Source organism: Anneissia japonica, unplaced genomic scaffold (assembly GCF_011630105.1).
Source record: "Anneissia japonica isolate Jap-2015-1 unplaced genomic scaffold, ASM1163010v1 scaffold288261_len294488_cov152, whole genome shotgun sequence".
Classification (NCBI taxonomy): domain Eukaryota; kingdom Metazoa; phylum Echinodermata; class Crinoidea; order Comatulida; family Comatulidae; genus Anneissia; species Anneissia japonica.
Genome location: NW_022688238.1, coordinates 199,500 through 213,635, shown reverse-complemented (window position 1 = coordinate 213,635; position 14,136 = coordinate 199,500). Strand labels below are relative to the sequence as shown.

At 34.8% G+C, this 14,136-nt stretch overlaps 1 protein-coding gene across 7 annotated transcripts in view; it reads right to left on the bottom strand.

Annotated features, from left to right (window-relative positions):
* The window catches only part of LOC117121460, a 31,343-nt gene that overhangs the window by 10,088 nt on the left and 7,119 nt on the right, over nt 1–14,136 (bottom strand). For all 7 annotated transcript variants that reach the window (XM_033266688.1, XM_033266705.1, XM_033266714.1 and 4 more), the window contains 6 exons: nt 8,611–8,709; nt 6,703–6,785; nt 5,941–6,082; nt 5,233–5,301; nt 3,577–4,488; nt 2,723–2,973 (listed from right to left, as the gene is read on the bottom strand). In XM_033266688.1, coding sequence (XP_033122579.1) covers nt 2,723–2,973; nt 3,577–4,488; nt 5,233–5,301; nt 5,941–6,082; nt 6,703–6,785; nt 8,611–8,709 — 1,556 coding nt within the window. The remainder of the gene's footprint in view (nt 1–2,722; nt 2,974–3,576; nt 4,489–5,232; nt 5,302–5,940; nt 6,083–6,702; nt 6,786–8,610; nt 8,710–14,136) is intronic.

The window sequence follows — 14,136 nt, the reverse complement described above, 5'->3', positions numbered from 1 at the left end:
CTAAATCCGCCCCTGGAATTGGAGAAAGAATAACATTATGGAGAGGAGGAATGTTAAAGGTTAAAGTGTTAGTACTGAGGACTTAGTACTACTATAGTTAAGATTACAGCATGTTTAATACAAATACCTTATTTATTTGAATAAACACATTTAGAATAAACATTTGCCACATTTGGAATAAACGCCTCCCTCAAATAAACACCCCAGGCCGTTTAGTTTTTTCCTCGAATAAATGCTCCCCCTCCCCAAAATTGATTTTAAGATTGTGAACGACAGTAATGGAAGCAATACCATTTTCAATACATTCTATTAATGTTTTACTCCAGTAAATTACATTTTTTAACCTGGCCGGGGCCAATAAGTCATTATAATCAGGCAATAGGGAGTATTTGCAAGCTTACATAAATGATAAAGAATTTGCTTACAACCTCACATTTTAGACAACATTTCCTCTAAAAAGACTGCATAAATGCATTACTGACACATTTTGATGATAATTAGGTGTTGCAGTTCCACATTTATAATGAAATTTATGGGATTTTGTTTGAGTTACATATCCTACAAAAACAACAAAAATCCTCTATGGAATGCCTTCCTCGAATAAAGACCCCTCAAACCCTTCTCTACAATAATCACTCTGCATGTTTGTAATTTCTTCTCTAACGATTTCTTGTTTAATGAGGCTCAATTTATTTTACAAAAGGTTTCTTCTATACCGGCGGTCATCTGTATGCATATATATTTTCATTGAGATTTTAGACTGTCGGCAATACCAATTACTAATTCAGCAGTGGAAGCTCAAAGAAGTGAAAAGAGGAGCATGCTTTTAGGTTTGAATTTAATTGTACATTTTATTATCTAAAGTGTAATTGAATAGTGCACTAGGAGACTTACTTGATAGTAATTTGGTTCACTTTTAGGAATTCGGTCTCAGCCTGTTTCTGATATCTTATACTTTTACTACAAGTATGTTATATTATAACCAGTTGTTGTTTTTTTGTATTTTATTGAGACAAAATAAATGAAATGAAATGGAATAAAAAATGCAGTGCTTCCAGACCAGTTATGCTAACACCACCACATCATTTAGATTGCGAATTTAACCATAACAGTGTGTATGCTCCCACTTCTATTGAATCACAGGCATTGGTAGGTACAGTATTGAAAACCAACCATGCAGAAATTCTAAGCAGCTGAGAGTATGACGCATTACGCCAACTATCCTAGAACACCAAAAGGCCTAAAGATTGAAAAACTGATGAACTCCAATGAAAATGCAATCAACTCAAAAGATTAAGGTTGGTATAGAAGATTTTGGTCAAGAAATACTAAGTAAAATAAAGAAAAGGCACAAAAAATATTTTCTTAGGAGTTTTATGCTTGGTTATGCAGAGCATACCTTGATAGTATGCCACTGTTCACAGTGACTTGTCCACCGTAACTGGTACTGGCTAAGAATTGAAAATATACTCAGCAAGTTTGCCCTTATGGAGAACATTCGTGTTGGAAATCTGTTCAAGAAAGTCTTCCAAAGGCAGGGCTAGCTTTTAATATTTATTCATCGCTATTCATCAGTTTACTTGTCATCAATAATACCATTTTCAGGCTGTTCGTTCGTATCGGATATTTGACTTACGTGAAAAGAGTGAGCAGAATCTGACTTAACTCTCTCTTATCAAGTGGGACAACAGGTTGAGATGGCTGGGCTAAGAAGATAGCAGGAGTTACCAGGAATGATGCCGAGCTGACATGCAGAACCACCTGTATGGCTCCACTCCAAATTTGTTGAGCTTAACTCTTCTTTCTTTTGACTGCTTGCAACTTCTTGATTTTTCTTGGTGCCACTTTAGTGTTAGAACAGAGGAATTGAGTCACTGCGCCCTAATTCCAGTATCTGTCCTTCAGACGTAAAGTCAGGGTTAAAAGGAAGTACTTCATGAAGGCTGTGGAAAAGAACTTGGGCATGAAAGGCAATAGATCTACAAGTGGGCTTACAAAATTGCCATCTTTTCCGATTTTTACTTGCTACGACCACAAAGGAACATGAGTTACACATCATAAGCCAGATTGCCCCTCAGCAGTTTTCAAGGGCAGTTCAACTGTATAATAGAAACAGTATACTTGGAGTATGAAACAACACAGGTATTTGATATGTCATGGGCTGCTTAACAGAGATGTGTGTGGTTAAAGTGTTCATGTTTCAATCCTCAGCTGACAATATAACAATTCCACTCCCAAAGTGTCTTAAGAGAATTTGACTCAAAAGCAAAAAACTGATGCTTCCACTGACTCCCCACAAGCCTTGGTACACCAAGTCTCTTTTAGAGGCTTGTGGGGAGTCAGTGGATGATAAATGACAATTTCCAAAAAAGTGATCAGGTCTCCACTCACATACACAAGGATCATCAAGGGTCCTAAATGATAAGCTACTCTCCAAGACCCTTAAAGGAACCTGGTAGTAAAATATTCAATTGTCTTCTGGAAGTTAGTGCAGTTGCGTATCACTATGCACAGCAAAATATAAATAGATGTGTTAAGAACACTCATTTAAACAGATCTCCCGAAATTGACTTCTTCCAACTAGGGATCCAAAAAAGGTTCCCAAATAAATAATGAGCTATGGTAATGTCCTTATAATGACATATTAAGGTAAATAACTGCAAAATTATGATAGCAGTTTTTATTTCTAAATGTATTAAAAACTAAACCTGAAATCATGTACCTTCTTGATTTCATCATCCCGCTCTCCATGACAGTAAATACGGACACTCTGATTGGTATCAAGATCAGGAAGCTCATTTGCAAAGACTACAATCCTCATGTATTTAGCATTACATTCTTCTCCTGAAGGTAGAGTAATTGTGAAAAAGCTGAAATGGCCTACAAACAAATAGGCATATTGATATTTCAGAAACAGAATTGGAGATGTGCCATCTTGATTGTAGTTGGTTTCCCTCCACTGTATCTTTCCATCTAAAAGTCAGATAAAAAAAATCCAAATATTTTATAGCGTTAGCATTGAATAAAATAGAAATACAAAGTTTTATAATAATAATAATGAGCACTTATATAGTGCTGGAATCTGTCTGGCGACACTCATGGCACTTTAAACTAATAACAAGTTTGATCCATTATAACAATAAATAATCATCCAACACCAGAAACTTGTTAAGTACAGAATGGAAATTAAACTACAGTAAAGCGACAAATAAAAAGATAAAAGAACAATCAACTATAGGAAATAAAGAGTAACAGAAAATCTTTAAAAGTTTGTCAGTAAAGTGAAACCAGTCAATCGTCGCAAAAATTGATTTTTAGTAATACAGGGTTAAACAGTAAAATGAGAGCTATAAAATGGCAAAAGAATCATTTTAAATCTGACATTTCATTTTTATATGAAGTTAGAGAAGTTTAAACATAGAGCTGTTTAAAGAGAAACTGGATTGGCTTGTCTTTGCCACAAATAATTCAATGCAACTGTCTATCATTATCACAAACAACTCTACACTACAAATACAGAACTCACACACCACAATGGCACTCCCACAATGTTTTGTGAGATACAGATAAACTTACCAATAACATTGTTACTGGTATATAGACACTCCTTCTCTTCAACTGTCTCCTTTACAGAGTGAGGAAACACAATTAAAACACGCTTCTGAAAGTGATAGTTATGAGGAAGACATGTTATGATTGGAGCTATGGAGCCTTCATTCTTGTCTTCACCTGGAATATTTAAATCATTCCAGCTGTCCAAAGCCAGTCCAATCTCGGCATTACTTCCTTCCGGAATCGCATATGGAGGAATGATTAATTGTACACCAGTACCTGGAAGTTTAATGCATGCACCTGAACAATCTACCTTAATGCGTGGAATTACTTCTGTTTTGGTTGCTAATGGTGAGAAGTGGATATTGCAACCAGTGATTCCACCACTTCCTATATCTTGGGAGCTTGTAAATGGTGAAGTTGATTCAAGCGAATTTTCAACGACGTTATGCTTCAACATTGAAATGCAATTTGGTTTAGAAGAAATAAATTCTTTCGCTTCATTTTGAAATAAAAGGCAATCTACATCAACATCACTATTGTTTTCGGAAGCATTGTCTAACACATTTTTGGTTGATTGCTGACTGTCTAAATTTGGTACAAACTCCTCAGTCTTTGACATTCTATGGACATCTTCAATTGACTGTTCCTCATTACTGAATGTAATGCTTCCAAAACCACTGTCCTCTGAAGAAAACCGTTTTTGTTGCAATCTGGAAATGTTCTTATGCTGAATGTCAGTGTTGGGTAAATTATATTTGATTGGCTTGACTTCGGATGACTTCACTTCATGGTAAAATTCACCAGAGATGATACAAGTATCATTGTCGATTGTCTTCTGACGTTCCATGACCTTATGAAGTTTTTGACACTTCTTTGATGGATTTTGGATGGCAGGTTTGCTAGATTCTCTAAGAACATCTTGATCGACTGAATCTACAGTATTAATTGCAAATTCATTATCATTTTTATCATCATTGTTAATTAATAATTAATATCATCAGTATTGTTATATATTAATACTATCATAACAATTTTATTATTTAATGATTATCATTATCATTGATACCTACCATTGTAAAGATTTAAGATTCTTTTTTAAAAATAAAGAATTAACAAATACAAATTCTATATTCAGTACATTTTTGGTGGGAGAGGGGTATGGGCTGCAGTGGCGGATGATTTAACAATAGGGGGTGGATAATGCGGTGTAAATCACTGAGGGGGGAAGGTGGTTTAGGGAAAAGGAGTCTCCTCCTATTTGGGATTCTTTGGAATTAGTAGACGGTACACTCTTATGAAAAGAAGGTAAGCTTAAAATAGAAAGTGTATGTTTCACCAGAGGAGCCACACACAACATGTATACATGAGAAGCACACACAATTTTTTCATGGTAACCGAAGGAGAGTGGCTAGCCATCCCCCCAACTCCCTAGATCCGCTACTGGGCCGGTTAAACTCAGATAAAGTGTAGCAACTGTAATCAAGCCTAAACTAGGATTCGGCTATGCAAGAGCATGGGCTTACGCTCAATAAAATATGGTATCAAATTTATTATTTATATTTAAAATTTATAATATATTATGTAGAACTTGGTTCACATTTGCTTTCCAATGTTTTCAATAAATAATAACAATATAAAACAAGTACAGTATACTTCAGGTAGAAGGCAGATTATTACCTGATGAGTCAGCAAAATGAGTGGCTTTCAGGTTGGAATGCATGTCCATTTGTTTCTCAAGTGGTATGTCTGAAATATGAATAAAATACAATTACAAGTTCATGAAACAAAAGTAATTACAATATACAACAATATACAATGCAAAGCAATGTTGTACAGTATATTATATTTACAGTAACTTTAATTACAACAAATTGTAAAATCCCGGGTTGGGTTCGTGAGGAGAGTTTTTATGGCTTTATATGGCCCAAATTGTGCTTTTAGACCACAATATAGGGATTGGCAATCACAAATGGATGTAAACATACAGTACATATTTAATGAAACTAGATAAACACCAACTCGTCCCATACACAAAATTATATAAGATTACTGGTATGACAGTAAAGCCTATATGTTTGAACTGAAATGGTGAACACTGTACATCACCATCAAAATAATCAAAACTTCCTAATATTAGAAATTTCATGTTTTCACTACAGAACAAATCCTTTAACAGGATTTAAAACCAGGACCCTGAGACTAAAAGGCATGCATGCAGTTATACAGTAGCTTCACTTAGATAATATTTACATATTTTTTTATTATTCAACTTTAGACACAGAGCCAAGAATATGCCAAAGAGTGAACTTAATCCTTATTCAAAGGGAATTGAACCCACAAGATGCTGGACTCCACTTAAATATGATGTAAAGACCAACTCCTTACCTTTGTTAGTTAATGATGGGACAAAGGTAAACGGAAGGGCATTACTCCAGACACCGTCAGATGGCCTTCGTAGCTGTACAGTAACTTTTACATTGGATGTAATGTTTTCATTCATGTAAGATGGGGTATAAAACATGATATTCTGTAAATATACATAAGATAAAAGTGAGTGAATGTTTGCATTCAAAGGATTATTTTTTCCAAGGTGCCATCCCCCTACACAAATATCTGACACAGACAAATACAAGTGAAATTGTGTGATAGATAAGTAGGTGATTATATAGCAAACAACTAGTCTTCCATAATAGGGATGGCATTAGTGATTTTTTTACAGTAAGTAGAATTTAAAATTGATTAAATAAGCCATTAAAACTCCACAATTGTCATAGTTTCCGGGGCTTCACCCCTTACATCACTTCCTCACATGTGAAATCCTTATCCGAGAAGACTTGGATCTGCCAACCAAACCCTGGGCAAGAAGTGGCTCGAACCCGAAAATATAATATACAAAATACAATAAAATATCATTCAGTAATCATTTAAATCAAAAGAGATTAAAACCAATAATAGAATATAATTTTTGGAAATAAAAAATGTGAAAGAAGCAATTCATAGATTATTAATGTAAAAAGTAACATTGATTACTAAAAAAAAATTTTGTAAAAAAAAACCAAAAAAAACCCATTTTACTTGGATTGGATTTATAGTTCATTACATTATTTATAGTTAAGAAATAAAACAAAATATCAGTAGTTCGCTCACATTGCTAAGTACTCCATTTTCCTTAATTTTGGCTATGTTTCGCCATCCGGTATGGTCCTCAATGAAGTAGACTTCTATATCATCTGAAAATATAAATCCACATTACTTGTAATTTGCATAATGTAATATACATGGCACATGACTAAAAAGTATTCTACAAAGGGTCATTAAATTAAAAATCGGATTATTAAAACTCCCAAAATAGTATGGTTAAGAATTTTGCATTAAATACCGTACTCGCACGAATAAGCGCCCGGGCGCTTAAAATATTTTTTGCACTTTTTGTGGGCCGCTTATTAAAACGGGGCGCTTATTCGAACGGGGCGCTTATAAAAAAGGAGTGAAAATTGAGGGGGCGCTTATAGAAATAGATGAAAATCGAGGGGTTCTTATGAGAACTTATTAAATCCAAGAGGCACATTTTGAATGAAAACGATTAAATAAGGACATCAGGAAACCGCAAATTACGAATGGTGCTGCGGCGGAAAAGATAATGGTCCAGAGAGCATGGCTGGTCATGACAAGAATGTTGTGAGTACAGTATTACATAACAGCAGAATAGCAGATGAAATTAGTGGTGGTGGTTAGCTTGTTCGCCATCGGTCGATTGAGAAGAGCAGGACGGCATAATCATTGCAGGTTTTCTTGAAAACTTGGATGAGAATGTGTTAGAGGTGCAAATTGTCGGAAAAGGAGTAGTAGGACTAGGCTATAGACAAATGAAAGAAGATAAAAGTTGGAAATATACTGTCTGTCCAGGGAGCTCTCATCTGTCCAAGATAAATATCCTCATTTTGATATTGACTAAAGGAGAATGTGATTCCACTCCACACCTCAAATCATGCCAACATCCACAGTCCAAGGATTGATTGGGTTATTGAGGGGGTGTTTACTCAAATTAGAAGGGGGCGCTTATTCAAACGGGAAGCTTAAGGAAATTTTCTCGTTATAAGGGCGCTTATTCGATAGGGGCGCTTATTCAAATGGGGCGCTTATTCGCGCGAGTACAGTACAGTCAATTAAATTCTAGTAAAATGAATGTATAGAATGTATAAATAAATGGTCCTTAATCTATAACAGCATTGCGTTAATTTCTTGTGTGCCCTCTACAAATAACAAAAAAATCTAAAGTACTGTAAATGGTAATGGTTGAAGACTTATACAGTGCGTAATACGTGGTCTCAATGTGCCCCCTACCGCTCCTTAAATCCTGGATATGCAAAATCTATTCTAGTAGGTCAACTAAGCTAACCAAGCTAAAATAAGTAACCGAAACAGACTAACGCAGAGGAACCAACACTATCGCACCGTTCACCTGCAATTTGAGACCAGTGGTTAGCGAATACATGTAGTGTTAACATCTGGCCTAGCCTTTCCTAACAACAAGTGAAAAATTAACAGAAAACAGAGACAAATTAAAAAGAAAGGAAAAGGTGTGATTTAAGGCTCTGCTCTGCTTGAAAACAGAGAGCGAGGAAGACTCCCGAATGTAGGTGGGAAGTTCACTTCAGAGCTTAGAAGCAGCAACCTGAAAAGACCTCTCTCCGTATTTCAAGTTGCACCGTGTAGTAAAAAGTGTATGCTGGCTTGTGGAGACCAAAGTCTTCTGGAACAGGTTGCCGAGTGAAGATCACTCAGATACACCGGAGAGGAATTATGAAGGTACTCGTATTTGTGAACAAGAAACTTGAATGCGCTGTTTTACTACAGCCAATGGAGAGTTTTAAGAGTAGGCGTGATGTGGTGCTGTCCTTTGGGTAGTTGTTTGACAAATAACTATCTTTGTAATGTTTGCATGGTACAAAGACCCCATGTAAAAATGTAAGAGTGAATGATTTTTTACTACAGTAATAGTAGATTCACTGGTTTACTTAATGTAAAAAAAAAAATCTTATTTCCATCAATTACCTGCTTCGACGGAATCAACATTAGCGAAAATAACTTCACCTCCAGTTGCCTGGCCAATCTCAGCACTTAGTTTTTTAAGTCTCAAGTTCAAACTTTGGCCTGTAGTAGAATATAAAATGATTATTATTTCTTATTAATTGAAAATCATAGTATCTACTGTAGTATTCATCTAATGTTCAAGGGTACTGACAACCATGGCTAAGAATAGATATTATACAACAATCTAAATATTCAACTAGTCTTCATTGGGGTGGATGCAGGGGGGAGGGGGTACAGACGGTGCAATCACATCCCCCTAAATTGTATTAAGAAATCTTTTTGTATTGTACTGTTGATATGAACCTATAATAGTACCTTTAGGATTTTTAAGGTATGGGAGTGCAATTTCAGGGCACCTGGAGGTCCATCCTCAACCATGATGGGACTGAGGTTGTGTAGACTCTCATGCACCCCCTACCACCAAATCCTGCATCCGCTACAGCAATGTCTAAAGGCCCACTCAAACCTCGTACAACGTAGCCCAACACAACTTATCATCGGGGACAGTCTAAGGTCGTTTTGAGAATATTACATGTGATTGATATTCTAGGATGTGACAGTCCCCAATGCAGTTTTATGAAGCATTGCATCTGCGTTTAACTCACACATACTTGACGCTGACACATCGTGTGGGTGTGTATTGTACGATAATGTCTAAGTTTGCCACACCCTAGGTGTTTGATATTAGTACATTTATTTTGTAGAATATTAGTATATTCCACTTTTGTTGTATGAGCAATGAGCCCCTGCAATAAAGAGGTACTTGACTTTTAACTACTGTATACTCTTTACAGTACTTAATCAGATGAGATCACAGGACAATTATATCAACAACATAAAAAATCAAATATTGACTTTGAATTGCGCCATTTATGCAATGTGTTCTATTAGTGGTAGTAATTAATGGCTGTCTCTTATACACATCTATGTATATACAGTATTTCAACATTAAGTTTAAAAGTTTCAGTTTTACAGTAGTTTGTTTATTCAGCAGGCTTGTGATCTGCGGTGAGTGATTGCATTTGCATATCACTCACCTAATATTCTCTTCAGGGGTATGAAAAACAGAGCACCTTGGATTTGAAAATCTGGTAAAACCCCCAAACTGTGCCCATGCTTTCTGCTATGATGTATTATAAATTACCCCCCCTGCTATGATGTATTATAAATTCCCCCCCCCCCCCCCACACACCCCAAAGTAATCACTTGCCTAAACAAAATTATGTGTGTGTTTTTAAGCTTACTTGCCATTTTCAAATGACAAGCCCTGATTCGGTAATTCACATTACATCAAATACTTAGTACAAATATTGAAGATGCACTGTCTGTCTTGATCTACTCTATAAAAGAAATTGAAAAATTCTATTTTTATATTTGAATTCCCTAACTTGCATATTTAAATTAGTTTATTAACTTACAATTGAAAATTTAAGTGAAAAACAATTTTCCCCATCAATTATTGTACAGCTAAATAATTTATGTATTCTTTTCCTAGGTCAAATTACTGTATAATCAGTTTTTTGATATTGGCAGTAAAATGTCCGGAAATCAGCAAAAACATTTTTTTTTTTTAATTTGTTTCTGGTTAGAAGTGTACTTATTTGACCTTTTTGTTGTATACTTATGGGTCAGGCATGATTTCTATTTTAAACTTTAGTTTCCGGGGTTTAATATTAAGGAGTATAAGGCAGAGAAGAGATGCTCTCCCCTGGAAAAATATTCTGATTAGAATGCAAAATATGTTTATATCAAGTGGTTAACAGTTTATATTTGATTTTTAGTTCTAATGAAGAGCTCTGTGAGTACCCTGCTGGTTAATTAATAGATCATGTTTGTATGGGCGGCTGTTATGGCCAATTATTTTTATTATTATTATTATTAGTGGCCAATTATTTTTATTATTATTATTAGCTTCGATGAGAAGCTCTAAAAACACTTGGCTGATTGATTTGGTACCAGTTTTTAACGGACGTGCAGGAAATTTTTTACACATGCTGTAAACGAGACCTGATTTTCAACAAATGTTCACAGGCCTTTTTGAAGTTGCACCTCAGTGTGCCCCATACGCTAAAAAACGAAACAGGGGTTTCAGCAAGGACTGTACATTACTGCCATTACCACTATTATACACGTCGCATTCTAAGGAACCAAAGGCCGTGAGTTTGAATCGCGCCTTGAATTCAATTGTTAATTTTTTTTTAAAGACACTTTTTTTTTGTACAAATTATTTAATCTAATTATTTAAAAATTTCTCTTTCTTTTTTAGCTCTTCCAATTTTTTCTGTCAACTAACTCTCAATTATCTTAGAATGTTCATTTTTACCAAAAAAAAATAAATTAAACATTGCAGCACGATTCAAACTCACATTGCTTCCATTCCTTACAACACAGAGTTAACCGAACGCGCCATTTATGCAATGTGTTCTATTAGTGGTAGTAATTAATGGCAATAAATCCAATAAAATAACGTACAGTATGCCTTTATGTAACCTCAGTGTCGACAAAAAGTCTTGTTTGAAATACTGCTGAATAGAGATAACCTCAGTTTAATAGATTGATTGATTGATTAATAGATCATTTTTTAAGGGCAGCTGTTAGGGCCAATATACTCTACTGTCTCTATTATACTGCCCTCATCGGAGCTTACGAGAACTTGTTTTTTTTTGTTATAAATATGAATTTCAAATGTTTTATTTCAGGATTTGGAATAAGTACTTTACATGATTCATTCACTATGACAGGGTTTGGATGGGGTTTGCACTGTGTTTTTTTTTTGGGGGGGGGGGGTTTGTAGGGTTTAGCAATTTTTTAATACAAAAAATGACCTTTTTGCCCCAAAAATTGGTTGTTACAAATATAACATTTACTGTACATGATTACTTTTTATTGAGATACCAAGTTGAGTCCCATACTACGTGATTCAATCACCATCACAAGGTTTGGATGGGGTTTGCGGTGCTTTTTGGGAGGTTTGCGGGGATTAGGAATACCCTATCATCATCATATTTGGTGTTTAGCTATGGTATAACAGTGCTAGCAGGGTACATTACTCTTGGTGTTTATATAGTAATTAACCAAAATTTATTCAGCTTCATTTGTGTTTCATTGGGGTAAAATTCCATTTCTCTTCGGTAATTTGTTCAAATTTTGTATCATTTTGATAATTCATTTCATTTGGGGATTTGTCAGATTGGTTGAGTTGTATCCGCAGGTTTGTCCACACACAAAGTGCAGACGACTAGCAATTAACTCAGTGCTAATTGCACTCAGTCTGGTGCTGATCAAGACAGTGTTAATGCATAACCATGTCTAATTTCAGCATATTTCCATTATTTAGTTTAATTATGTTTATCTTTTCAGGATTGTGACGTAACAGAGGCATACTGGGCTTCAGAATTTTTATTCTTTGTATGTGTAGCAGTTGGGTTTATCAGTATTCTTTTATCATTTTTCCAAAAGATGTAATAACACAATGTACGAAAGGTAATTTCCAACAAACGCCCTTTTTTAATGTTGGACCCCATGGTTCCCCCTACACCTACAAAACAAAACAGGGGTTTCAAACTTTAAAAGCGTCCAGCATCGCCAGTTTCGAACGGACGTGCGGAAAATTAGAGGTGATTTCCATCAAATGTTCATCACCCTTTTTTTAACTTAGACCCCAGGGTTCTCCCTACACCTACAAAACAAATTAGGGGTTTCAGCAAAGGACTGTACATTACTGTCATTTACCACTAATAGTGCATGTCGCATGAATGTCGCGGTCTAAATGTTTTCTAAAGAACTTAAGGTCGTGAGTTCAAATTGCGTATTAAGCAAGTTTGAATCACATATATATTTTTTTCATTTTGTCAGACAGTTCTCATCCATGTTCATTAAAAAAGAAAATTAACACCGAGGCGCGATTCAAACTCGCGACCATCGGTTACTTAATGCACATCGTTAATTGACTGCGATATCTGTGCTGTAGTAATAATATAGGACACATTGCCTGGATGGTGCGGTCGGTTAAGGATGTGTTCTCACAACCTAAGGTTGTGAGTTTGAATCGCGTATTTAGCAAGTTCGAATCGTGTATTTAATTTTGCTTTTTTTACTATCTTGTCAAACATTCTCATTCATTAAAAAAGAAAATGAACACCGAGGTGAGATTCGAACTTGCGACCTTCGGTTAAGGATGTGTTCTAAAGAAATTAAGTTCCTGAGTTCGAAACGCATCTTTTTTTTTTCCAATTTTAAGAATTTTCTTTTTTTTCAATTTTAAGTATTTTAATTTTATACTAATGATCATTCTAAATAATGTTTTTTTTTCTTGTACAAATAAACATTCTAATTATATTTAAACATAGAGGGCAAACCTTCAAGCGTATTTATCAAATTTTATGTATACCTGATGACTTTTTATTTTTATTTCATTCATTCTAGCAAAACAAATAACAATATAATACATTACAAATACAAAAAATCAGAAATTCACAAAGAATAATTAGGTGAGCCAGGGAGCAGCAAAAGAGATGTGCTGCTCCTTCTGATAAAATAATTTTTTTTAAATATTTATAATTGTAATGAAATATGAATTTTGATGTAACTTTGTGTTCTCCTAATTCCTTTTGATAACAATTTGAGATTTATATTTGAAGTGCAATTTAAATTGTGATGTAATTCAATTGATGTTTTTGCATTTTTACACCAAATGGACCATGGATTTCCATGTATTTGATGGACAATAAAGGTTTATTTTATCTTATCTTATCCTAGAAGGTCGGCTGATATTCAGAAGCCCTGAAATAAGGTGATGCTTTTATTAGTACGTGTCCTATGATAAGGCTTAGGGAATGGAGTTGTTTGCAGTTGTGAGAAAAAGTCCTGCTGTCGCAGCAATTCGAACCCAGGACCCTTGGATTAAAGGGCAAGCATCCACTAAGCTATTCAACTCAACTCCACAATATATAATATTGTATCAACTTTCTTTTCTCTTTTTTTTTTTATTTATTGACAATCAATCACCCCAAACAAGGCTAATGAAGCCACTCAAGGTAAAGAAATTGGGAAGGTTGATAAACAAAAGAAAAATAGTGTGAAGGCAATGACTTCCAAAGAGAAACAGAATGACAGATTAATGCATTAAAAAAAATACTGTATTTAACAAATTTAAAACTATTAGTCAAATTCTCAATTGAACTGGCTTTTCAGAGACTTGGATATTAAGTGGTAAGAAAGTTTAACGGTGAATACTTTCTTAGCAAAGTTTCATCCCTGTCTCTTATACACATCTAGATGTGTATAAGAGACAGACTCTATAAAAGAAATTGAAAAATTCTATTTTTATATTTGAATTCCCTAACTTGCATATTTAAATTAGTTTATTAACTTACAATTGAAAATTTAAGTGAAAAACAATTTTCCCCATCAATTATTGTACCTGTCTCTTATACACATCTCTCATCTGTCCAAGATAAATATCCTCATTTTGATATTGACTAAAGG